Source organism: Agelaius tricolor, unplaced genomic scaffold, assembly GCF_023055355.1.
Source record: "Agelaius tricolor isolate 1412-34295 unplaced genomic scaffold, bAgeTri1.0.p SCAF_4, whole genome shotgun sequence".
In the NCBI taxonomy this organism is placed as follows: Eukaryota; Metazoa; Chordata; class Aves; order Passeriformes; family Icteridae; genus Agelaius; species Agelaius tricolor.
Window position 1 is genome coordinate 22,419,362 of NW_027269264.1, and position 26,406 is coordinate 22,445,767.

Genomic DNA, 26,406 nt, shown 5'->3' on the forward strand with positions numbered 1-26,406 from the left:
ACACTACTATTGTTACTTTCAGCATCACACTTAGTTGGATTCTTAAGTGTCGGTATTTGAACAATAGTTGCTTACATAGTTCCTCCCAGAAAGGGGGAAAACAAAGGCAGGGAGAATTCATAGTTTTGTCCGCATTTAATTGTCAAAACAACTAGTTTGACAGATTAGTCCTTATGATTACTTGGAAGCTATGACTTTTGAAGTTCTTGCAAGTTGATCCCATAGTCAAGCTGAATTTGCAACCTGTGTTCTTGTAAGTATCAAATTTCTACCTAAACAGTTTTTTGGAGGTAATATTGCATGACATGTCAGGGCAACACTTTCTAGTGTTTGACCTGCCCTTATTGTGAAGAATTTTGTCCTCCACCAACGGGGAGTTTACCTTTCCGCACTGCTAACCATTGTGTGCCTTTTGTTCTTCTATTGTGCACCCATGAGAAGGAGCTGACATAGTCCTCTCCATAATCACTTCTTTTTCAGCAATGAGGTCTTGTCTACCCATTAATCCCCTTCTTCCTGAAGCTGATCAAATATGCTTTCTTCCTAGTATTATGTGTGTTCTGATTGCCTGATCATCTTACTGGTGGCACTTAGAGACTTGCTCCAGTTTACCAGCATCTTCCTTCTTGCCAAACAAGGGGAACAGAAAGGAGAATTGTTTCAATCAGCCAGTTGGTTACAGTCATTCTCCTGTGTCTTCACATGAGGTGTAGCCTCCATCAGCACATGAGTGTGGGGCTGATGCATATTCAACTTGTTCTCCAGTGCCCTTCTCTGCAAAACTGCTTTCTAGTGTGTTTACACTATTGCTGAGCTGTTGTGGGGAGAAAGTTGTTCCAGATTTAGGACAACCCCCCACCTTTGTTTGCTTTGAACCTGGTTTCCACTTTATTAGATGGTCACTGCTTTTCAGGACAGAAGCTGTTGATGCCTAGCTGTGTTTTCAATGGAGCCAAAGTGTTGTATCTCTTGCAGCCCATCTGTGTTGACTCCTTTTAAGGTTGGGCAGTCTCAGCTTAAACAGTTGTGAAGCTTTTTTGATCACTTTCTTTTCACTCAACCTTTTTGAATTTTTAACTTAGACTTTTGAAAAGGGGAACTAGAGCTATATGCAGCTCTCAGGATGCTGGTGAATGAGAGATTTGTATTATCACCTTTTTCTGTTTTCTGGATGGTTTTTGTTTGGGTTTTATTTTAATTTTTATTTCTTTTTCAGTTAAATTTCCAAGTTTTTCCTTTTCACTGCCATGAAATGCTTACTTGCTGGAGACTTGTTTCACATTTGAGTTCTTGCTCGTGAATGATAATTGTAAGCTCAGGGACCATCATTTTACATGGCTAGGGATGCCTACTCCTAGTGTATGTAAAACTTGTTTATGTACAATTGTTTCATTGCCCATTTACTCTTATAAGGTCTCTTTGCAATTCTTTACCCATTGCTTTTACTTTCTTATGGAAAAAATAATGCATTTCTATTTCCTTGAAGCCTTTGTGTTTACTTTTTTTCTAATTCTTTTATGGAGCAATTCTTTTTATGGAGCAAGTTTTCTTACTCGCCACTTGCTGTCTTTTCCACGCTGTGCTGCAGATCATATTAGTAAAACAGATTGCAGCAAAGGCCCCTGTGAAACTCCACTAGAGAACTGTTTCTGGCATAGTGCTGGAGGTGATTGAAAAGTGGATTAGAGCTTGCTGAAATTGAGTTTAATCTTAACCGAACTCTAGTTAAATCAGGTTAGACTTAAAAATCGGTTATTTCCTGAGGTTGTCTCTTTTAAGAAAGAAGCCCTAGTGCTGCACAAACAAACGAAAACCTCCAACAAAACAAAAATTTTAAATGCTACAACCTTGTGAAATAATGCTGTAAGCCTTTTTTGATTCCAATTTCCCTTGAAAGTATTTTGATTGTATTTTCAAGTTAGAGATTTTAATATTGTTTCCATAGGTTTATATGAATCTTGACAGCATCCAGGTGGGCTGTTTGGGTTTCTTTTGTTTTGAGTGTTGAGTCTTATATCAGTTGTTAGCAAGCCTACTTATAAAATACACTTTCTAGTATGGGGAAATCAGTTCAGGAAATTGTGTTTGGTGAGTGTCCCTGAATTTTTTTATAGTGATAATACTCTGTCTAATGAGAAATTGTAGAGTGTATTAGAAGTGTCTAGTCACTAAGTGGAGATTGGTGAAGTTGCTCCCGCCTTTTCTTTATGTTCTTCAGAACATTTGTTCTTTGTGAACAAAGTAGCACTGATGATTAAATTACAGATTTAAGTCTGTGAGGGGTGTTAGGTAAACTTTGTGTCGGGGCTGTCTGTCTGAAAGTATTTGGTACTTCATACATGATCTGAACAGCTAACTAGCCTTTTTGGCTATATGATAATAAAACAGAAGACTGAGGTTAAATCGTGTTTTGATTAAAGACTTCTTAGTTTGTTTAGGTTTTTGGATTTTTTTGTCCCCCTCCCTCAGCAACATGGATGTTCTCTTTTTTCTGTTTGGTCTTTTTTTTTTCCTTTGTCTTGAAGCTTTTTGATGTTTGTGTAAACAGTTGGTCCAAGCAACTTACTTGTAAGGTGACCAGTCACTGTATTGACACAAGAACAGACACAATAGAAAACTGCATTAGGAGGCAAGCCGTTGGGATTTGCAGTAAATATATTACAGAACACAAGTGCATTGCCGATACTGCTTGTTTAGCAGTTTGCAAGGGCAATGGTAGTATAGATTTTTGAATTAGAAGGGAAGGACTGATCTTTCTGTGTGCTGAAACATCTAGTTGATGGCTGAGGATAAAATTGATTTAGAGAACAAAATGCTGCCATCTCTACTTGTGCCATTTTAAAGTCTTCTGTGGATTAGCAAGCAAAAACAAAGGATAGCTTTCATTTTGGAGAATGGGAACAGGAATGGGTATGCTTGCTGACCTGCATCTTGATAAGACATTAAATCTATGAGAACCTGCTTTTGTTAGCTCAAGAAAAAGAAAGGATGTCTGAAACTGGGTGGTTTTTATGATCTGTGGAAATCTGCCTATTTATGAATTTTTTTTTAAGTGTTCTAAACCCCTTGAGATGCCATGCTCTCTGCTTCAAGACATGATTATCTCAACTTCAAGTACAGAAATTTGAATTAAGCTGGGGAGAAAGGATGAAAACCCTACACTTTCTTGGGAAAAATTACTTACAAAAAGATCATTATTTTGCTCCAACAGTTCCTATTTACAAAAAAGTTTTTCATTTTGCTAAAAAAAAGGTAAAACATTCATCTTTCTTTAAGGTGCAAGGATGTAAGGTCATTCTGAATTTCTATTGTTCTAAAATATTGTAAAATTTCTATTGTTGTAAAATGACTGGTTATAAGATTTCCAACCATTACTTTTCAGACAGTAAACTAGTCTAGCTGTCTGTGGCCTCAAATGGTGACTATAAATTGTCAGTTAAACAAAAGCAAAATTTTCAACAATACCCATAGAAAGCTTTTGGGTTGTTTATTCAAACTGAAATATGAACTCTAGAATCACGTCATTAGCAGGGACCTAGTGCCTCCCTGTGTCCTCCTAGCAGGATCAGCTATACCAATGTCATTACTGATAGGATGCTTGTTCCATCTGTTAGCAAAGACTTCAACAGTAGTGGCAACCCTCAAGCTCTTCAAGTAACAGCTTGCTTTTATGTCCTTGCTGTTGAAGTGCTTCTTGAGTTACAGTTTCGTCTTTTCTGTTGTAACTTCAGCTCTTTACCATGCATTTTCCTCACCCTGGATAAGGAGAGCAAATCATTCGCCTGCCTTCCAGAACCGTGCTGCATACCTCTAAAGTCGAGTGTTCATTCTCTGAATGGTGTTGCCCAGCTGAAGTACAGTACTCCAGGGGAGGAAATGCCTTGCTGAGTGGCACAGAAGGCTTACTCAGAATACGCCTTACTGAGGTGGCAGCCTTTTCTGCAACAGCCTGCTATTGACTTATGTTCAACTTCTGATCCTCTGTGACCAAGAGTTTCATTCCTAAGGCCCATTATTTCCTTTTCTTTTATGTTCCTGTCTAGGCATGCTATGGGCCTTTATCCCTGTCCTTTTTACTTTTCAGTCCATTTTTCCATTCACTGTAAAGTGAGTTCTGAAGCTATTCTCTAGCATATTCTGTCTTTCTCAGCTTGAAACTCTTTGCAAATTGAGGATTAGGGTAAATGAAGAGATCTTTATGCTTGTTAGTGGGAAACACTAAAAAATACTGGACTTATCATGAATTGCAGGACTTCTTAGTTTCAAAAAACCCCAAATTATTTTATCCGTACCTGGTTTAGTAATCAAGCAGTTTTGTCCTTGTTCCCATGAAATTTTTGGTATGCTGCTAGTGTTCCTAATAGTGCTATGGCTGTCATATTCTTAGCAAAGATGTTACCATCATCTTCTCTCTTATCTGTAATTACTTTACCTTTTTGGACTTTGCATAATTCTGATGTTTTTTGCTGAAAAATATTTCGGACCTGTGATTTTTTATGGCACTCTTGTCTATTAGAATGTAATTTAGATAGTCTTTTTACTATTGTTTCTATTCTGTAAGTAACAGAATATATATAAAAATAATAAAATGGGTAAGGAATTTAGTGTCATGTGCCCAAAGTTTTGCTGAAAGATTTGTGAACCTTTTTCCCTATGCAGTGAAAATATCCATTATGTTCACCTTTCTTGAAAATCCTATGTGGTGGGTAGTTCCACTAGTTACTATCAAAGGAGTTGTCAATCCTTTTAACTTGTTATTCATTAGTGAGTCACCTGATGGCACCTCAAGCATTGATATGAATAAGTGTTTAAATTGTTTTTCTGACTTGATAGATTTTTGAAACTGAACTGTGACTGTACTAAGTATTTTAAAATGGTGAAACTACATTTAGAGTAGTACATGTGACTTAGTTGATATGCTTACTTTGGTAGTTATTTCTAAAGTCTGATTGTTGCATAATTATTAGATTCCCCCCCACCAATAATTCAGACCCTTGTCTTACTATTTCTCTTTTGTTGGATGGCATACTTATTGTTCTAGTAAATAAATTCTTGTCTTACTGCTGTTACAGTCTTACTTGAATATTGATAAGGACAGAATCCTGACTACAGCTTTGTTATTGACTTGCATACTGTAAATGTATGTGCTTGGTTTGAGGAACTTTATACTCTGATTTTTTAGAAACTGATTCCAGGTACTTCTCCAGCTGTGTAAGAGCTTTGACTTTCTACTGCCATCCCAATCAAGTGGCTCAGTGTAACAAGTACTGAAAAGATATTTGCAGAAATAGGAAGTAGTTTTAAAATAGCATCCTAAACTAAATTAAGAGATGCTGGTGCTCTTACCTGGTAAGAGGGTAGCAGTTAGGGTTATACTTTTTATGTTCTTTTATCTTTCTGTGCTCTTTGTCTCCTCCTTGTTACTGTGTAGTGCAGTGTTGCTCAGTTGTCCAGAGTAAATCAAGTTCTTAGTGACCTTAAAAGTAATACTGCAAAGTGTGCTGGATAATTTTGGAGACCATGCTGCTTATAGAGCACCATAACAACTCTTAGATGAGAAGAGGGGAACTCATTGATAGCTTATGTTTCTCCCAAAAACCTCTTGGTTCTCCTGATACTTTGGGCTATTCTCCTACTGGATGGATGTCTCCTGTGAGTTTATTTAGCTACCTGATAAAGTGGTCTACCAAGCTGGTCCTTTCGCAGTTTGTATTATAGCAATGTTTTCTGCCTGATTAGTTGTTGAGATGTTTGGCAGGTCTCTAGATGTCTGCAGTATGGTTCAAAGAAATTGTGTCCCAGGAGGCAAAGGTGGCCAAGACCTCTTCTGGATTGGAGTCAGCCATTGATTCTCTCAGCATCTCTTGTAATCTAAATAAAAGTGGGAACTCTGTGTCCTGGAAAACAGCTTGAAAGTAAAACAAAGCTGTGTGCTCACTTAAGAGATTTAAATACTTCTGTGTGTATTTAAGGTTAGCTTAGGCTTGGAAGCTAAACAATGGAACTAAAATTTAGATAAACACACCCTTTGTAGTTGCGAGTGCTTAAGCAAGATGGGTTGAAGTTAGATTAAAGGAGAAATGTGGTAACTGCCCTCTTCAGCCAAGTTTAAGAAGAGTCTTGACATAGTGAAGATATGTGAAAGGAGCACTTCGACATCCTGACAACAGACTCTTTGTTGCCCGTTGGCTCTGTTTCAACAGGACTTACAGCTGTAAATGGGATGGGCAGTTGTGTACAGTGGTTCATTGAGTTACACTCAGCCTCTCTCTATTTTTATAAAGCATTGAAATTAGACATCTGAAATATATCCAGTCACTTTACACTTGAATGGGATCCAAATCTGTAGTAGATATTTGGCAAGTGTAGCTGTTGTCTTATGCATCATATGTAGCTTATGTTTAAATTATTGTGACCTTTCTGTAATTTAAATGAACATCTAAGAGGATTCAGATAAAAGTAGTTTAGGTACTGAATTAAAGCTCTCTAATTTCATTTTGGAAACTATGTAGCATTCAGTATCTTTATAATTTTGAATTTTTATTCTGTTAATATTTCTGCTACTTCTTTTCCCTGTTCCTACTTGCAAAGACTACTACAAAAGTGGTCTTTTGGTTTTTTTATTGCTAAAGATTTTTCATCCCAGTCTTCTGGGATTTTAATATCATTTTGTGGGTGACTGATCTCACAATTAAAATGAGTAGTACTAATATGGGGCAGAAGGAAAATGTATTTATTAATTACATGTCATGCTAAACTGAAGTTTATGCCCAAAATACAGAGATTATTTTTGTTGCTGAAATGAATGCTACCCATTGCTTCTTGTCAGATTGAATATCAAGTATCTGTTGAGAGTAAACCTCACTCCCTCCTATTGGTGAGAGTATTAGTGATGACAGTGTTTATAATTTTAAATACAGTTGGAAGGCCGACTTCCGCAATTTGTCACAGGTTGGTTAATACAGCAGTAAAAGGGGAGATGGATGTGGCTACTTGTGCAAGTCTATTACTCAGGAGGCCTGTAAATTTGATTGGCTGCTGCAGTTCTTCCAGAATCATTGGATTTGAGAGCAATAGAAAGATAAGATATCCAATTACCCAAATGATTTGCAGGGTTAGCCAACGTTGTCATGGAAACGCAAGTTGGAACAAATTAAATTTTAAGCAATAAAATAATCTTAAAGCACGTCTGGGAACAAGAAAATTTGGCAGTGGCACTTACCTGAATTGAATCTTAGCTTGACACGCTGTTGTTTGACATTGATATACTGTGGGGCCTAAACTTTTAAATGGCATGTTGCCTTTATTTTTATTTTTTTTCTTTTGCAGCCATCGCCAAAATGGAATGTAGTGTATTAATTTTAAATAAAAGGGCATTCATAATATATGCATATCTCTGTGCTCAACCTGGATTCAATAACATGAACAGCAAAGTTCACAGAATGCTAGCCTTAATCATTTGAAACTTTTGAGTGTTTAGGTTTTGAGATTTAATTATAATTCCAACATCCCCTCATCCCCTGAATTCTTAGCAACTAATTTTTGGAGGTGCTGGAGTCTTGCTATAGCAAGTACTAACAAAGCATGCAGAAAGCTAAGTACAGTGAAATACAGAAAGCTAAGCACAGTGAAATACATTTTTTTTCTGTAATTGCTCTCTGAATGTGTCTGCTTCCTCTTGTCTTTGAAGATTTTGATCACAAAAAGAATAAAGGCTTTGTTATTTAAGTGCACTGCTTGTTTCAATGATTCTGTTGGAAAAATTAAAACACTAAATAGATATTAAACTTCAACACAAGACTAAAATATACAGTTTCTTACTGCATTTCACGGGTCTTTGGGTATTTGAATGAGTTCTGCCTTGCAGCAGGAATTAAAAAAAAATGGTCAAGCATGTCCCAGAAAGAGGAACTTTATTCACATGCCTTATAGACAGATGGAGAAGAAAACTGGGCTGAGGTCAAGCCATTTCCAGCATTCTCATAGGCTTCGATTTTCTTCTCATCCCCACCACAGATAATCTCAAATGATTCAGTAATGACCAAAAGTGCAACGTTGACCTTTCCTCCCCAGTGGATTACTGTGTTACATGCTGTAAATGGCAGGAAGTCCATTTTGTCCTTCCAGGAGGAGTTCAGTGTTGTACTTGGCTTTCTAATTCCTTAAAGTGTAAGCAGAGGCAGAATGCTTAAGAATTACCTTCTAAAGCTTTTGTGAATGTGTTTTAACAGTTTATTCCTTTGTGTGCCTTAAAAGCCGATTCTCTGATTCTTTTGCTTGAAGGGAATGAATTATGACATGCTTCTTTGGTATTATCAGAACATTGATGGTTTTTGCTTTATTTGTAATTGTTGTTCCTAAACTGTATTTTTCTGAATTTATTACAAATTTTACTTGCAAAATTGGATCAAAATAATGTCATAAATAAAAATGTAAAAAATAAGAATACTTCAGAACTGGTGATAGATCAGATCTAAAAGCACTGCTCTAACTTTGTGATACTGGAAGTTCAGTGCAGGAATTAATAACAATCTTCTGACATAAAATGGACATTTTTAGCTAAGCTTTGCTTTATAAAATAGAATCTGGGCAGCTTTGATGAGCCTAAGCCATAATAATGGAGCAGCTGTTGCAGGGCAAGTGATTGATAAAACTGAAGTGTTGTAAGATTTAATTTTTGTCTTAAATCACCACGGATCCTATAGCTGAAGTTAGTACTGGGATATGCATTGGTAGACACTGGTTGGAGCAAACCCACAATTACTCCCCTTGAAACCTCTGAAGCTGAAAGGGGATTAACTAATTCTCCTCAGAGAAAGTCTGTGTTCTTCACTCAGAAGTTAAACTGCTGGTTCCCATAAGCTAGGGCTTCTTACATAGAGCTAAAATACACATGGGTGTTTGTTATGCCATGAAATAGAACTTGAATGCTTGTATTATACTTCCTTTTAATTTCATTGCAAAAATTTGTCCTTTTCAAGAAATTGTGGTGATTTGGGTATGATACCTTATTTGGAGCTTTGGAAAGTACAGGCTATCAAAGTGCAAAATTATCCGGAGCAGACCACTGTAAAGGAAAACAGGTCAATACTTTTTTCTAACCATACAGAAGGAAAACAAAATTCAATTCTACAAACAAGCTTAAGTCCATAGTAAAAAGCCTTATTTAAATGATTGTTGTATTTAGTAACTAGTCTGGCTGCTTTGTTCTTTGTCATTATGTTAAGAATTCACTTAACAAGTGTGCAAGACAAACTTAAGTACAAACACTTGAATTTGGCAATGGTTAGGTCAAAACACGCAAGTCCTTAACTAAATGGAACAGAGGCAAAAAAAATTATACAAGTGAAGAGAAAAAAATCCATCAGCTAAAGTTAATTTTACAAAATGCAGCTGAATTCCTTCATGTTAATTTTTAATGATACTTCAGAAAGGAGGGTAGCACTTCAGTCAGGGGTCTGACAAGCTAGTCATTTGCAAATAAATCAAAAGACAATCATTACAGCAGCAAGAACCAGTGTAGTTTTCTTATTCTTTGATGGGCCTCACACTCAAGTTCTCTATTAAAAATGAATGTATTCAAGAGGCTCTGCATTAAGAACACAAACAATTAAGGGCACTTCAGATGCTTTGCTAAGAGCTGCTGTAGAGCTCAGAGGACTTTCATGAGAGATGCAGACTTCTGTGTCCTGCTTTACCAAGGAGCCACTGAACATGAGCAATTAGTCATGTTTGTCTATGTTTGAGCAGCTTTCTGCAAAGTTTCCTTTGTTTATTCATCCTTAGGACCTCTTTATATGTCTCAAGATGAGCAGTTAGGTAATAGTTATGTTATATTCGAAGGCCTCTAGAAACAGGAGATAAGTACCTTTATTTTAAGACTTTCAAATTCTGAGCACCAGTCTGGGGGCTTATTCTAATGACACCAGTTACTGATGTCTAGTCTTGGTTAAGGAAACTGTCCTTGACTCTTTCAGAAAGGGGTTTTGCTTTCCAGAATGAATGTGTACACATGTACAGGCACGCGTGCATGCATACTCAAGGGTATTTCATCTTAAACAGCAAACGTGCATTGTCTATTGAACTGTTGCATTTACATTTAAAGTTACAAATGTTCATTATTTCTCAATTCTGAAGACAACGTCTTGCAACTCTTGATCAGCAAAATTACATAAATTGTGGATTAAAACTTAACTTTGACAAATTGCTAGACAACAAAAATTTTTTTTAACGTGTTTGTGGATGACTTTTTTTTACTTAATATTAGAGGGCAGCAAACAGGAGCTGCATGAAATTGCATAGTAGATAAATAGTTTTAAGTACTTAAAACGTGTGAAAACTCTCTTAGACAAACTGCCTTTTAAAGGCAAGCAGACTTTTTATGATTAATAGAACAGTCATTTCAATTTTCAGTGTAGGTGTCTCTTAACTGGCACTTGTAACAACAGCAAGAAATCTCAAAATAGTTTATTTTAGGCATGTACATTTAAGTTTATCTAGCACTGTTGTTGAAGTAAGGTTGCTGTTCACATATGGTCATCAATGATGCCCAGGTTTGGTAAAGACAAACTAAGAAGAATACACTTTTTTTTTTCCTGTTCTGACACTAAATAAGGTGTGATAATACTTTAACAGAAGATTGGTGTGGAAAGTGGGAAAGTTGATTATGCCTTCATTTTTAGAAAATAAATTAAATATCTAACTGACCTTCATTGGGAGGCAATTATAACCTGATGCACATGATACTGCATTTTAGTCTTACTGTTTGATGTTATGTATAATATGTTATTACAGTGTAGCTCAGATGTTTGGGATTCGGAGCAGAAAAATCCAATAATATGGACAACTTGCATGTTTTACAGACTCTACTAAAAATAGGATTGCATTTTTTTCCTTATAGCAACAATAAGGACATTTACCTTAGAATAGGGTAAATATATAGGCCATTTGTGTGGCCCTTACAGGCCAAATAACTTTGCAGTAGACACCAAGTGAGTTTCTTACTTTATTCCTTCTCTATCCCCTCTTGTCACCTGCTATGATTCATACTTGTTCCTGCCTGAAAAACAAAATTAATCCCATTGGTCTAGGGCAATTAAGTCCTTGGATCCTAAACATCTTAGCTAAACATCAGCCAAACAGATTGCTATGCAACAGACTACCCTTCCACAGCTGATGTACCCTGCTTTCTGGAGAGATATACTAGGTATGTGGAAAAATGCCCATTAGTACATGTGTTTGGTTTTTTTTTTTCTTTAACATAGAAATGCCAACAGATTTGTTAACAGTTAAGTCTGATAACCAGTAATAGATAAGCTGGTAACTTCCAAGTGTTGACTTTGCTATTATGTATGTAGTCTCAGTACTAAAGGCTGAATATGAAATTATAGATGTTTTATGGTTATGGCCCAGACAGAATGGAGAAGACCACTGTGGTACTCTGTGAAATGATAGCTGTTTCAGTTGAGAATAGAGATATGTTCACCTTCTTGCAGGGGGCAAAGATTTCCTGTAAAGCAACTGTCACTTCATTGCCCTCAGTTAAGGGAAACCTTTTGATCCTAGGAAGAAGCCATCCCAGAACTTCTTTGGAAGCTTCTGCAAAACTATTTAGTTTGGGTGTGTCAAATATCAGGTTTTGGTCAGGTGGAGTGCTTCATGTCAAGAGAGATGAGGTGTTTTACAGGTCTGGATGCCATCATGTATTTTCCCTGTGTCTGTCAGAGGTTTGGAAGGAGGTGATAAAGTTGCTAATTATGCTTAGATCCCAAATCACCTGTCTCCTGAGACATAAAGCTAGAGGGTTGATTTTATATCCCAATTAGGATGGGACTGATTTATAAAGAACAACATATCACAGCATCTTCTTAAAAACCTCAGGTTTATAGAAAGGTTCAGGAAAAGGTTGGCAGAGAGTTAACAGTTTTAGTCTGACTTAACTGAGTTTATCTTTGCTCAGCTTTAATATATGTGATTTCATAGAAGGCTTAATGATTCATAGTAGTGACTGCTTGTTTCTTCTGTCTTGAAACGTTGAAAAAAACCCAACTAACCAAGAAATGTCTTTATGGGTTGATTATATGACAGGGATGGACAGGAGCTTTTCATTGTCTCTTACACATAAGCTGTGTTCTTGTCTAGGTGCTGATTTTGGTTTTGTGCAACTGTGCTACAGTGACTGAAATTGCTGTTTCTAAGGAAGACTGAGGAAATTGTATAAGTAGCTTGAGAGTTAATTATAATAGTGGTTCTGAATTATGGGCAGATGTATGGGTCTGAAAGGCTGTAAACACAGATAACACTGAGTAATGAGAGAAAAAGATCCCTTTACCCCACCAGGAATCCAGGGTTTAGGTTGACATGACAAAATGGAACATACAGAAGTACAAGATATATGAGGTTGTTGAAAGTGGGACTCAAACTCTTTGTCCTGCTGTAATCTCTGTTGATTTCCCTGAAGGATTGTTCTGTTCTACACTGGTTCCTAACCTTGTTCTCCTGCTGTTCATGGTTTCACAAATTCGCTGCTCACAAGATCACATTTTCTGATCTATTTCTTTTTTCTTTGTTTGCATTATTTTAATTCTCTTTCAATATATATTTTAGAAGTCTGTACTTTTTGTCTCCATTCTTATTCACTTCTGTTTTAGTATTTCTTTTGTATTCCCAATGGTGCATTTCTGTCGTTTTACCTTCTAATAGGCAGATAAAATTGATCAGGAAAGAAGCATTTTTCTTCTACTCCTGCTGCCTGCATATTATGCTGCTTGATAATTTGAGTAATAATAAATCTACCTTTTAAAAGGCTTTATCTTGGAGTTAATGGATTTCAAAAATGCTCTGCTTATTAATGAACTATATGCAAGGACTTGATTCGTGCCTAAATGTGTGTACAGATTAGGTGCTTTAGACGTGGCAGATGTCCTAGAGTAGCTAACAAAATCTCTTTCTATGTCTGGGCTTGTATGTTAAGTATTAATATTTGCAGTAGTATGAAAAATGGGTAATATTTTGTTACTTTCTTCACTGTCTGAACTTAATATAATCCTTTATACAAGTTAATATGTCAAACCCCTAAAATGCAATTTTTAATCAAAATACTTTTACTCTGTAGACAGAAATTGCGAAGAGATTGAATACAATTTGTGCACAAGTCATCCCATTTTTGTCTCAGGAAGTAAGTAAAACTGTTCAGCTGTTAAAGTGCGATTATGTTGTTTTTCTGTTTGCAAATTAGCTAGTTTTAAGATGTTAATTTTATCACAATACACAAGTGTAAGGAACATCTGTTATAGCTGAAGTGTGCAAACCCCCTGCTAATTTGATCTAACAAATCTGAGTTCAAACTAGTGACAATGGCTCAGCCTCATTCATTGCCTGAGGAGAGTGGGAGTCTGTAAAATAGTAGCAATACAAGAAAATGCTTTTGTTTCTAATCATGGTGATTGTTTATTAGATATTCAGCTGTCAAGTGTAGATCTAGTGAAATAAGCATGCTTATGTTGTCTACATAATTTATATCAAAGGTGAGTGTTTAGCTACTATGCAAAACACTATTTAAATTTTTATATCTACATTTAGTCTGAATGACTATGATTTTAGCTAAGGCAGCTTTTCCTTGTTTGAAATTTCAGTTGGTTTTCTATGTAGGCACAGAGTCTATAAATGTTAAAATTGAAACTAATGTAAAGTTGACATTGTCCTGTTGGCTCAATTAAAAATGATTATTCATCTGCCAGACAGCAAATAATGAAGGCACTTAGGGGAAGAGATAAGCTGGCTGCCTTCAGGTCTCTTCTTTCCTTTTGAGCAGGTCAAAAATAGGGCATTGTTACCTTTTACCTGCATGAGATGTCTTGCAATGGGTATTGTGGGCTTCTGCAGACAAACTGGTTATTCAAGTATTTGTGATCCTGGTTTGATATGGTATGGTAATACTTTAACACAAATTCCTCCTTATACCTCTTCTTCTTTCAACAGCATCAGCAACAAGTGGCCCAAGCTGTAGAACGTGCCAAACAAGTGACCATGGCTGAATTGAATGCCATCATCGGGGTACGTGGCCTTCCAGGTCTACCTCCTACAGTGTGTATAACTTGCTTTCATATCTTACTGCTTTGCTATTTTTTTAAAACAAACATAATGTTTTGATTTCTGACATTGTTTTGATGCCCAGTGTTGCTGAAGTGTTTTTGCTTTACACAGATTTTAGCAGAGATAAAGGTAGTAATTTACTTTGTCAGAACATAATTTTGGCCAGCGGTGCCGGCCAAAACTTTTCCTGCAAGAAATAAGAGTTTTAGGAGAGTTGCTTGTTTATTTATGGGTATTGTATGTCAGTTGAGCTAGATATTTTTTCCTCATGCTTTTTGTGACACTTCAGTTCTTGGAGCTCATACAACTATTCATTCTTCTTTCTTTCCCTTTCTTGTGAATCTTTCATGAATTTTAAATTAGCAAGCTACTGAATAGAAACTTCACTTCCTTTTGAAGTAGTATTAATTGTCTGACACAGTGTTCTAATAGCCTTTCACCAAGAATGTGCTTTTAAATATGCTAAAAAAGTTAATACTACTTGCTTGTGACTGGTTGTCAATCACAAGTCATTTGCTTTGTATTAATGAACTTTTTGAACCATACATTCCTTCCACTGTATGAGTTCATTTCCCCTGCCACTAAGTCTGGAATATTTCTCATGTTTTCTGCCCTTCCGACTAAGTGAAAGAAGTAGCCGAAACAAGAACCTGTCCTTTCTGATTTTATTCATATGTGAGCGCCTTGAGCGGATTCAAATTACTCATTTATCAATTTATGTTAATTGCTTGTGAGAAGATGCCCTGCTGGTCTTTATAGTTCCCTCAGACACTTTGTAATGATAATTAGACATGCTGCTGTACGGATTAACAGTGCCATAGTCCAATGACGTCTACAGACAATGGAACCAGTTAATCCATCTGTGCTTAAAATTACATCCCAACTGGAGATGGAAAAAAAAAAATAGGAGAGAGGGAGGATTAAAAGAATGAGCCTCAGCTTGAAAATGCTCCTTTCATCAGTTTCTCAATTGCAGATCTGCAGTCAGTTTGCCTGTGGTAAGCTATTGGCAGTCAATTAGGTGAAATAAACTGGGAGGGTGACCTTCATTTCCTTTTAATAGCTTTTCCTCCCTGAAATGGGGAGCTTCAGTGGATTTTCAGCTTAAATTTTATTCAAGCTGCTTTATTACACTTGACAGATTAGCTTTGCATAAACATACCCCCCCTTCAAATCTGTGCTGTTTTTCCTTCGTATCAAATTTTGACTGTTACTTAGTTGATTTGCTAATCACATCTTAGAAACCCACACAATTACATCTGTATTTGTCAGAATCTCCTCTATGCTTTGCTTGTGTAATGAATTAGTTTATGAATACCTGATTTTGTCTTTGAAATACGCCACATGTCCATTTGTGGTATTCGATTAGCAAAGATTAGAGAACTGTACTTTCTTAAATTTTTAAAACAAATCGCTTCTTAAGGATGAAAACAGAATGGAAAACCCTTTGTTATGAACTAGTTTTAAAGAAGAGTTTATGCAGTAAAAGGAAACATATTAAAACATACTTTTAAAGATTCTTTTTTGCCTTAAAATAGTGCTACTTAGACAAACCAAATTTTGCTATCTCAAGCATGTCAACTGCTTTTTTTAAAAAGCAGTTTTTTGCTTTTTTGTGCAGTCTGCACAAAAGTCTTAAAAGCCATAGGATCTACAAGCACCACATGCAATTAAGAACTTTAGGGTTTTTGGGGAGCAGGAAGGGAAGCTCTTTAGGAGCATGAATAGTAGGCTCTCAAAACATTTTGGTTTTATAATCATCTAAGATTCACCTGAAGAAATACTGTTCCTGTGTCTTTTGAAAGACTCCTGAATGATGCCATACAAATCCAAAACTGTGAGTGAGGAAATTAACATGCTGGGCACAAAACTCGTTTGACCACGTAGGTGCATGCATTTACATAATGCCAAAATTAGATGTATGTCCCAGTGATCTTTTACAGTCCTATTAATCAATAGTTATCTTGTGCTGCACAATAAGTTTCATGCTCTGACATATGCTTGGTTTTGTTTGAAAGGGACGGTGTATGTCCTGGAAAATCTGAGTAGCATAAAATCAGGCTGACAATTCAGTGGACCTTTGCTCCCCCTCACTGAGCACTCAGGGTGTCAAGGCCTTTCCCCAGAGGGGAGGACACATCAGAAGCCTGTCTGTTCCTACGAGCGGCAGCTGCACCGAGGGTGAGCGCGGCACAGTTTGATAGCAGCTGTCAGTATTGTTCAGGGGCCCGACTTGGTGTAAAGAACAATGGAAGGGCCATGCTGCTGAAGTGCAGTGTCTTTCAAGATAAGAAAAGATATAGTAATTTAACGGTTTAGACACCTATTATGGGCATGAAAGATCATCAAACTTCTTTTCAGGGTCCAAATAGGCTGGACCAATCTGTAACAGTAGAAGATGCAATCGAGGGGCTTCTGCTGTCACACTACCTAAAATACATGCATATGATAATTCTTGAGGATAGGAGGGAAGTTTATTTTGCTAGCTGGTACTAACTTGCCTGGTTTCTCTTTACTAAATACAATTCTGCATTTCTGCTAGGATTTGCCTTTTTTCCTCTCTTCCTTTATGTCCTTAAGGGCCATTGTTTCCTGACACCAGATGATTCAAGGGTTTCCCAGTTGACTTCCTTCAGATAGAGAAGTTCATGTTACTCCTGTGCAATGTATGAATTCTGGAAGGGAACAAAGGCTTTTAAATTACTGGGAAAAATGTTTTGAAATACAAAATTATTTTGAACTATATTTATTTTATACTTTTTATTTCCAGTTGAAAAGATGGAAGCCTATTAGAGGACAGACTATGAGGATAGAGACTTATAGTCTCACAGGACCAGGATTTTTCAGAGAATTTGACTACAAAATCAAAAGCAAGGCTTTGGAATAGGTGTATATTAAGCACGTACAAAACAGAATGAATAAATTGACACATTTTTTAAAGAAAGTAATATAGTCGGACTCAGTGAGCTTGCAAGCAGTGCTAATCCTCTGTGTTGATTAAAAATTCTTACTTCAGGAAAAAATCCTGGATGATGTTTGGTTATTAACAGTCATACTTCTGGCCTTACACTTATCCTACATGTTCTTGAAGGCTTTTACTGTCAGCCATGGGTTAGCAGTGTGGCTAAACAATGTCCTTTCAATTTTTTTTAAAGATAGAACCATTTAATATTTATTACATTAGAGTAGAATGAAGTAGCAATTTTGCTAGATAAATAATGAACAAAGCAGAAACCCTAACTAAAAGGATAAGTGCCCCCATTAACTCCTTGGCCTTGCTGCAGCTGCCAGCAGTGTCCACTTCTGCAGTTAAGGAAGAGTGTAGATCATGGTATGAAAGAATTAGGTAGACTATTATGGTGTAACTTGAAGGCTTGTTTTGGCTTTTTTGTGGGTACTTTGGGGTTTTTTGTGTTTTGTTTCACTGTCTGCTTGGTTTTTTGTGGGGTTGTTTTTGTGAGATATGTCTAGAAAATAACAGGTTCATGTTAGGGAGTATAAGTGACAGTTAAATTGGTATGTCTCGGTGTGAACAATGGAAGATTAGATTTACTTTCCAATCAATAAACTAGTTTTATGAGTCAAATATGCAAATATCTGAATGAGAAATACAAGCAGCAAACAGGAAACTTTCTTCAGCGCAGTGTTTTTGATGCATGATTTCAGCATACCACTGAGAAGCCAGGTATGTCTTATTTTTCCTGTTGAGGTGTGTTGCTGATGATTTAGTGAAATATGTATCATTTGGACTGACAGTTCTCCTGAGACAGATTGAGTTGTTGGCCTCCGAGAGGCCTCTCCACTGTTGCATGAGGTGATTGGCTAAAGGATTAGCAAGATGTGGGATTATTTTTTCTCTCTTGGCTGTGGTTGCCAGCTATCTCTGGGATTGTAGTGTGTGAAGCTTAAGAGGATGAGGTTAACCTCTTGAGGGTTTATTCTTATGAGTGTGTAGTTAATCCTTAGAAAGCCTATAAATAACTAGGCTGTATGTTTCATTATAAAATAGAAATACAGACTAGAGCAGAAATGAATGCAGAATTTAGTGCAAGGGAAGAGCTAAGCAGCTGTAGCATTACTTTAGATCCTTCTCAGGCATGATCTGCATTATGTGCTGAGGGAGGGGAAATTGCCTAGTTCTTTTAAATTAAATAAAATGAGATCTAGTGAGCACAAGACACTCTCCTCACTTTTAACTTAAACTCCATAACTGCAGGTCTAAATTACTGAACTCTGGCAATAGGAGCTCTATTGTGTAGCAACATCCTGGGTTATTCTTCATACTTGAGAACACATAGAAACCTTAATTTAATCCTAGGATTCATGGTACTTTTAGTAACTACCCAACTTAGTTTACCAGTTTAAAGTAGAAAACACAGGAGGAAGGTACCTGTCAGCATGATAATGAGTGTTCTCAGAATATCAGTCCCCAAACAATGGTCAGATTTTTACTGATGGTGCCACTAAGCTTGGAGGAAAAATATGGAAGTGGTATTGATATGTATTGGTAGCTTTACCTACTCAAAAGAAAAAATCTGGTAGAAGGTGTGTAAAATATGAAAGAATAGTATTAATCAAACTTGGTTTCCTCTTGGCACCTCACCCCCACACACCCACTCTTGGTGGACAGATGGGAAATGAAGAATCTTGGAGCAGCAATATAGAGGAAGGTAGTATCTAAACAGGACAATTTTCTGCAGAAGAAGGTATTCTCAGTCATTCTGGAGAGAGCAAAATTTCATCCAAAAGTCAAATGGAATTGAGTTGCAGGCCAGACCTCCCTTGTGGGAGGATGGAAAAAGTGGGTTCATGGCCAGACCTTCATGTGGGTTGGATGGAAAAAGTTTACCTTGGTTCTTGTCCAAAAACAAAAGAACTTCAGGTGGCTCTCATAAGATCTAGTATCTAAACTGCAAGTCAAAGGTGGGACCAAATATACAGTGCAAATTTGTGAAGCCTAAGGGCTTTCAGAAAAAGAGTGAAAGTGTAACAGTTGAACAAAAGTATTGTTAACTAGTGCTAAGACCTGAAGATATGCAGCTGCAAATGTGAATGCTGAGAGAGGGCAGATTCTTATGGGATAACATAGGGGGCACCAAATGTGTGTTGGTACCACTTGCTAGATTCCTTCTTATTGAGTGGGTGTTGTGTACACTTTGAATGCTGTAGATCTCAAAATTGGTCTGTTTCTCAGCAGAGGTGAAGTAATTTTGGTGGTAAAATGTGTGTGTGATAACAGTGAAAAAAAGAAAGTCTAATTGGAACATGTGGTTTCAGGAAGGGTTAGATAGAAGGATTTGATATTGGAGAGTTGATTGATTCATTTTGTGTACTTGACTCCAAATGATTCTGTTTAGGCTGGTTTAGAAAGAATGGTTTTGGTGAAATATAAGGGACTGAAGTTGTATACAAGTGCTGGAATAGTGCAGTTGAAAGAATTTGCAGAATGTGGTTGGAGCACTATGCGTATGTATTCATAAATGTAATTGGCATAGGGGGTAAGTTATATAATCCTAGAGGAAAGTATTACTTCCTCTAGAAAGTGATTTAACTCACCTCTCTTGATTCAAGTGTATAAGCAGAATAGCTTACGTGCTTTGAAAATAGTGTTAAAGTGGATAATATTCATAAAAATGAAGTTTTTAAGTAAAAGGAGACAAAATTAAGAGATGTACGTAATTTTTCTCTCTTAAAAATGTCTGCTTTGCTTTCATACTTAGTGAGATATGTTGGGGAATTGGAGTAGATAGAGAGTCAGTAGGCTGAGATAAAATATGATGTAACCTTTAGTACTTGTCTGGAAAGTAGTTGGAAATGTGATCTGTTGGGAGGAGGAAGGAGTTGGGTGGGAGAGCTGAACTCTGGTTGGTGCAGACAAAAGAAGAATTCAGCTTGGACTGTGCGTGAGGAGAAATGAAATGTAAAGAAGTTAGTTGAGTAAGGACAAAGGATGGTTCTGTTCACGGAGCTGGCCCATCCCAGCGTGAGTAGGAGTAGAGAAAGTTGTAGGGACTTAGTATGTTGAACAATGTAGAGCTGCAGGTTGACCTGCTTTGCAGTAAAAGTGGTGCAAAGAATGAAACATACAGATTTTTGAGAAGAAAACACTGATAAACTGAGGTGAACTAATTGCCACTGCGTGGATGGGAGTAATGTGGACTGCACAGGCAAAATGCACTTGTGACTAGGTGACAGTGTCAACAGTGGGTCACTTGAGAGCAGGAAGGTGCAGACAAAGATGCAGGTGGAGGAAGAATAGGGGGACACAAGTACTGTAAATGTTAGATATTGGAATTGTACAAGAAAATAGCAACCTGCTTGCTGTGTTTTTCATGGAAGAAGAGCAAGACAGACTTGAGATAGGGGCTGTGGGAGGACTAGACAAGAAGCTTGCTTTCCTTATTCTTGATTACAGAGAGGCTAGCATAGGCAGTTAGGATAACTTTAGGAGATAGTAAAGGCATGACAAAGATATGATTTTTACACAATAACTCTTCAATATGCATAAGAGTTTGTTTCAATTCCAGAATTTCTGCTATCTAGTAACTGCATTATTTTGGAATTTTCAGAGTACTTGCTGAACTACCAAGGTCATTATCTTGTATAACAGTTAATTGCCTGAAATTAATACTCAACTGCCTGAAACAGTACCTCATACTATTTATAAAGGTGCTGGCTAACTGGCTTTTCAGACTGAGTACTTACAAGCAGCAATAGTTAGTAAGTAAAAGCAAGAATTAACAAAAGTGCTTAAATGCCTGTTCAGAAGTAATTGTTTTGTGTGTCAAAGTTGTTGTGGAATGAAGAGAAAACATACAAGTTTCTGGTCTTGGCTTGGAACACTAAATAAAGATTGGTGTGCTGCTTTTCTCATGACTGTCATATTTTTAATTTGTTATTGTCTCTGTTTTTGTAGTTAGTAGTAGCTGGGACAAAAGGATAGTAAGTATAATTTCAAATCCTCTATTTACCTTGTGGATTTTAATTTACAAAAAGCCTTGCTACTTAATAATTTCTGTCATGTTCAGGAAGAGTTAAATTTCTGGAGACTAAAAGTGCCTGAAAGGAAAATAAATACTTTTTAAGATAATCATACGTCAGTAATAAAACCCTCTAGAGCAATATCTGTAAGTAATTTCCAAATTGGTGCATGCTTGAACTAGTTGTTTTTGGCAACTGTGCAGTAGGAGCATGCTTTTGAAGTGTTGTTGGATGGTGGTGGTATGCTAACAGTAGCTAAAAAGGCAAATACTAGATTTGAGGTTAGAAGGTGAGTAATAGCAGGAATTTATGATTGCCGCAGAAATGAAATGTGCTGGCAGTTTCTGCAGAGCAGAAGCAGTGGTGCTGACAGCTTCATTCTAGAGACTTCAGGCTTGCATCTGAGCCTTCAGAGAAGGCAACGTGTACTTGTCTAAAATTAAAGAAGAGCTTTGTTCTTGAACTGACTTACACTGACAGTGATACAGGAACATGAATGTTTTCAGAAAACCAGCCTTTGTCTTGTCTGGACCAGGAGATTTTAAGGTCATTTCTGCCACTTTTAGACTGCGGTTCTGAATTTATTACTTTCTCTTAGAGTCTGGGAAGTCCTTTGGTGGAGACATGTTTTCCCAAGCAAGGATCATTTTTTTCTGTGGTGACTCTGACTCTACCCTTCCTGTCCTGTGGCATCTGTTTTTTACAAAGGCTTGTCTGGCTCTTCCATTGTGGCAGTCCTTCTGTCCTGGTTGCCTTTGGCTTAGCTGTTTATCCCTTATTTCTTCAGAATTCAGCCAAAGAAATGAAAAAAAACCAACAACAAGATTTTAACTAAGTTAAAAACAAGGTAAATAACATAATTAATACAAGGAGCCTTAAAAACATGGTCTTCTGATTCAGTTCTGTTTGGTTTTTTGAGGTTTCTTTTGCTATGAAGTATTTGAGACAGGTATTAATCTTAAATGAGCCCTGCAATACACATTTTTTTATATGTTCAAATGCACTGAAGAGCTACATTTTTACATAGAAGCATAAACACTCAATATATGTATGTAACATACACAGAACAGTACATGTAATATATAATAAAAGATGTATGTAGCAATATGTTAGTGATACATTAAGATGTAAAATATTGTGTATATGTCATATAAAGTATGGTGTGTTTGTACATACATAAAAAAAGGGCTTCTTTAGTTTGTGGGCTGCTTGTTGTATTGCTCTACTCATGCTTCAGTGGGTCTGCACTGCCCGTGGTACAACCTACAGTTTTAGGTGGACTTGCATTGCCTAAAAGCCCAGGGGAAGGAAGAAAACCCTTTTCTATCGGCAAAAGCCTTTGTGTGGGTGCAGCTATGGTAGGGGAGTGTTAATGCACCTTGGGGAGAAGATGTCACTGGACTGGAAGAATTCCATCTGCTGGCAATGCCCTGCGTCCTTGCTGCAGGGCTCTCCCTGTATGCAGTGGGATGATCCACAGAGGCTCCCCAGCCTAGAGAGGCTGCTAGTGCAGACCTACTCAGGTGAAAACGCCAGTCCTGCTGGCAGCGCTATATGATTATTCCCTCTATGATAATGGGAAATCCTGCCATTTAAGAATTATCACTAAAAATCTGTTAAATAGTTCATTGCTGGTCACTTTAGTGGAAGAATAGCCGATGGGCTTATTCAGTGGGTGTGGTGGAGAATCATTTGGGTGAGGCCACCCACACCTGTCATTTACTGTTTACAAAAGTGATCTGAAGTGTATTATCTCTTATCTTTCTAATTCTGGTGCCTGGGCTTGCCCTTGAAGATGCCAGGAGGAAAGGCAGTGAAACCTAGCTGTTTACAGTAAGACAGGAAGGCCCAGAGATGATAAGAGCTGCAGCTCAGATTTGAACAACAAAGGGAAAGATAAGAGTCATTTCTCCCTTGCGATATATAGTGGTAATGTGGAAAAGAATCAATGATAAATAAATTACCCTTGAATATTAATTTCAAAATGCGTTTTGAATTACATTGGGAAGCGCTGAGGACTTGTTTCCTAGTTCTGTAGGTGTAAAACTAACTACATAATTAAAATTTAAGAGTGGGATCCTGTGATTCAGCAAAAGTACTGTGTATAGACTGGTACTGGCCATGTAATTAAGAGCAGCCCAAGCCTTTCTGGTGTTGAAAGAATTTTATTCTCTTTATGTTGAAAAAATTCAAAATTTCTCATAAAAGTAGAAAATATTTCAGAATGCAAGCCAAAGAATACATATATACAGAATCAGAATCCAAGAATGGGTAAGGTTGGAAGGGACCACAGGGGGACATCTGGTCCAACCTCCCTACTCAAGCCAGGTCATCCTAGAGCACATGGCACTGTACTGTGTCCAGATGGTTCTTGAATCTCTCCCTTGAGGGGGACTCCAAAACCTTTCTTGGCAATCTGTGCCAGTGCTCGGTCACCTGCACAGTAAAGAAGTTCTTCCTTGTGTTCAAGTGGAGCTTCATGTGCATCAGTTTGTGCCCATTGCCTTTCGTCCTATTGCTCAGCACCTCTGAGCAGAGCCTGGACCCATCCACTGACACCTTCTCGTGAGATACTGCCAGACACTGACAAGTACCCATCTGTCACCTCTTCTTGAGGCCTCTCTCAGCCTTTCCTCATATGAGAGGTGTTCCATTTCCCTAATCACCTTAATAACTTCGCCAGGTGAAGGCTTCACTAGGGCTGAATAGAGGGGCTGGATTACTTCCCTTGTCCTGCTGGCACTGCTCTTCCCAAAGCACCCCAGGACACCATTGGCCTTCTTGGCTACCAGGACACACTGCTGGCTCATGGACAGCAGACCCCCAGGTCCTTCTCCACAGAGCTGCTTTCCAGCACTGTGCTGGTGCTTGGGGTGATTCCTCCCCAGTGCAGAACCCTGTATTTGCCCTTGTTGAGTTTCAGAAGATTCCTCTCTGCCCGTGTCTCCACCCTTTTGAGGCCCTTCTGAAAGACTCTACTCTGGGGTATGGCCACTGCTCCAGCTCTGTGTCATCAGTGACACATTTGCTGAGGAGGCATCTGTCCCTTTGTCTGAGTCACTGATAAGCAAGTTAAACAATAGTGGAGTCATTTTGAACCTTGGGGTACATGCTTCCAGTCAGGCTTCATGTTGTTTTGAAGTCGGTTCATGGACTACTTTTAACGTTTTGCTGGACCTTCTGCATCTTATTTTTTTATTTTAATAGTTAAAGTGACACAAGAGCTTACTGTACTTGAAGTGGAGCACTGAAATACAGCTTATCTGTCTTATTTCTTCCCTTAGAACTGAAATTATTTGCGAGAAAATGGCTGTTTGGGGAATGTATGTGCAAGCTGCCTTTATCCCTGTATAACATCAGTTTCCGGTTTTATGAGAGGCAATTTATGCAACCCTTTACTGCTTAAAAATGTTGTTGTGGAATTGATACTTATTAGTGTGGTTTGCATTGTCTGAACAAGTGAAAACAGGAAATAGGAAAAATTTTGAAGAGCTTTCTGTTCAGAAATTTAAGACTTGAGTTAACTTACATCTTCTTTCTGACTTGGATATTTGCTTTCTGACATAAATTCTCTTCCCACTAAATTGTGGGTGTCATTTGGCTTTTCTGTGGGAGTGGAAAATCAGTGTGAAGACCCTAAGACACTAACCTGTACATTTCCTTTAATAAAGCATGAAAAATGGACAGGATTTTACCCATGAGATAGTTGGGCCTTTAAATAATCATGCCACTGACACACAAATTCTATATGTGTGAAATATATGGCTTTGACTAGCTTTTGCCAATGTTGTCCTTTTATGGACTTAAATTTCTGTAGCACAATGACATTTCATGTGGTTTATAGATGGAAGAGACTTGCTGAAGACACTATTCTTTGTTTCTGAAGGGACATTCTCTTCCCACATTAGGCACTGTGGCTTGTACACATAAGGATAGTTTTCAAACAACTTCTACTAACTCACATTCTTGGTTCATGAGCTAGACATGCAATGGTGGGCACTTTAGAGTTTGTTTACTGTTGTAGAGTGTGGTTTTCTTCCTGTCAGAATAAAGGATTTAGAAGACAAGGAAGCAAGGAAACCAGATGGACCAAAATAAACAAATATTTCAAAGGAAGTAGTTGGAAAATTAAGAAATTATAGTAGTATCTGACTCACTTTTATAAAACTTGTTTAAACAGGGAGACAACAGTAAGCAGTGAGAATTGGCACATGGTCTAGTGGCAGGCCTGTCACTAGCAGGGGGCTGCAAAGTTGATTAAGGAACTAAACCATCTCACTTATGAAGAAAGGCTTACAAACTTGGGCCTGTTCAGCCTTGGGAAGAGATGATTGAGATGACTGTGATGTCCTTATCATAGTCTATTCGTATCTGAAGGGAGAGTGTCTGTGGATGGATCCAGGCTCTGCTCGGTGGTGCTGAGCAATAGGACAAGAGGCCACTGTCACAAACTGATGCCATGGAAGTTCAATTTGAATATGAGGATGAACTTTTTTACTTTGTGGGTGACCTAGTGCTGGAACAGATTGTCCAGAGAGGTTTTGGAGTCTCTCTCACTGGAGAGCTACATGGACTACATGGACACGATCCTTTGCCACATGTTCTGGGATGACCTGACTTGAGTAGGGAGGCTGGACCAGATGTCCCCCTGTGGTCCCTTAAAGCCTCAGGTGTTCTGTGATTCTGCAGGCTGCAAATCATAAAATTGGTAAGGTTGGAAGAGACCACTGGAAGTCATCTGACCTACTTGCCCCTGCTCAAACAGGACCACCGAGGACCAGTTATGCAGGACCATGTCCATACAGCTTTTGAATATGTTCAAAGATGGAAACTCCAAAGCTCCCTGGGTAGCCTGTGCAAGGGCTCAGTCAAAAATGAGTATGTTCTAATGTTCAAGAAGAACTCCCATGTGTTAGTCTTGCCTCTTGCCTTTCATCAGGTCGTCATTGGTGATGGTCTATAAAGGTAAGGGACTGGGGTATGTCATATGAGGAGGGGCTGAGAGACCTGAGACTACTTAGATTGTTGGATGCTCTCTGTTTTGTTCATATCTCATGTAAGGAGAAACCCAGAACAGGACATGGTAATCCAGCTGTAGTTTCCACAGTGAAAAGTAAAGAAGGATCCCCTCTCTAGACCTGCTGCAATACTTTGTCTGATGCAGCCCAAGATTCACCTGCTTTTCCGCAAGGGAACATTGCTGCTGACTCATGCACAATTTGGTATGGAAGGACCTTTTCTGCAAAGCTGCTTTCTAGCTGTGTGGATCCCAACATAAGTGAATTTATGGTATTGTTCCTCCTGGTGTAGGATATTGCACTTGCCCTTGTT

General features: G+C 37.8%; 1 protein-coding gene across 3 annotated transcripts in view; it reads left to right on the forward strand.

Moving 5' to 3' along the window:
- Positions 1-26,406, forward strand: part of LOC139588979 (transducin-like enhancer protein 1) — an 81,041-nt gene that overhangs the window by 7,653 nt on the left and 46,982 nt on the right. For 2 of the 3 annotated variants that reach the window (XM_071424866.1, XM_071424867.1), the window contains exons 5-6: positions 13,115-13,177; positions 13,981-14,085. In XM_071424866.1, coding sequence (XP_071280967.1) covers positions 13,115-13,177; positions 13,981-14,085 — 168 coding nt within the window. The remainder of the gene's footprint in view (positions 1-13,114; positions 13,178-13,980; positions 14,086-26,406) is intronic. The other variant, XM_071424869.1, reaches the window with a different exon arrangement.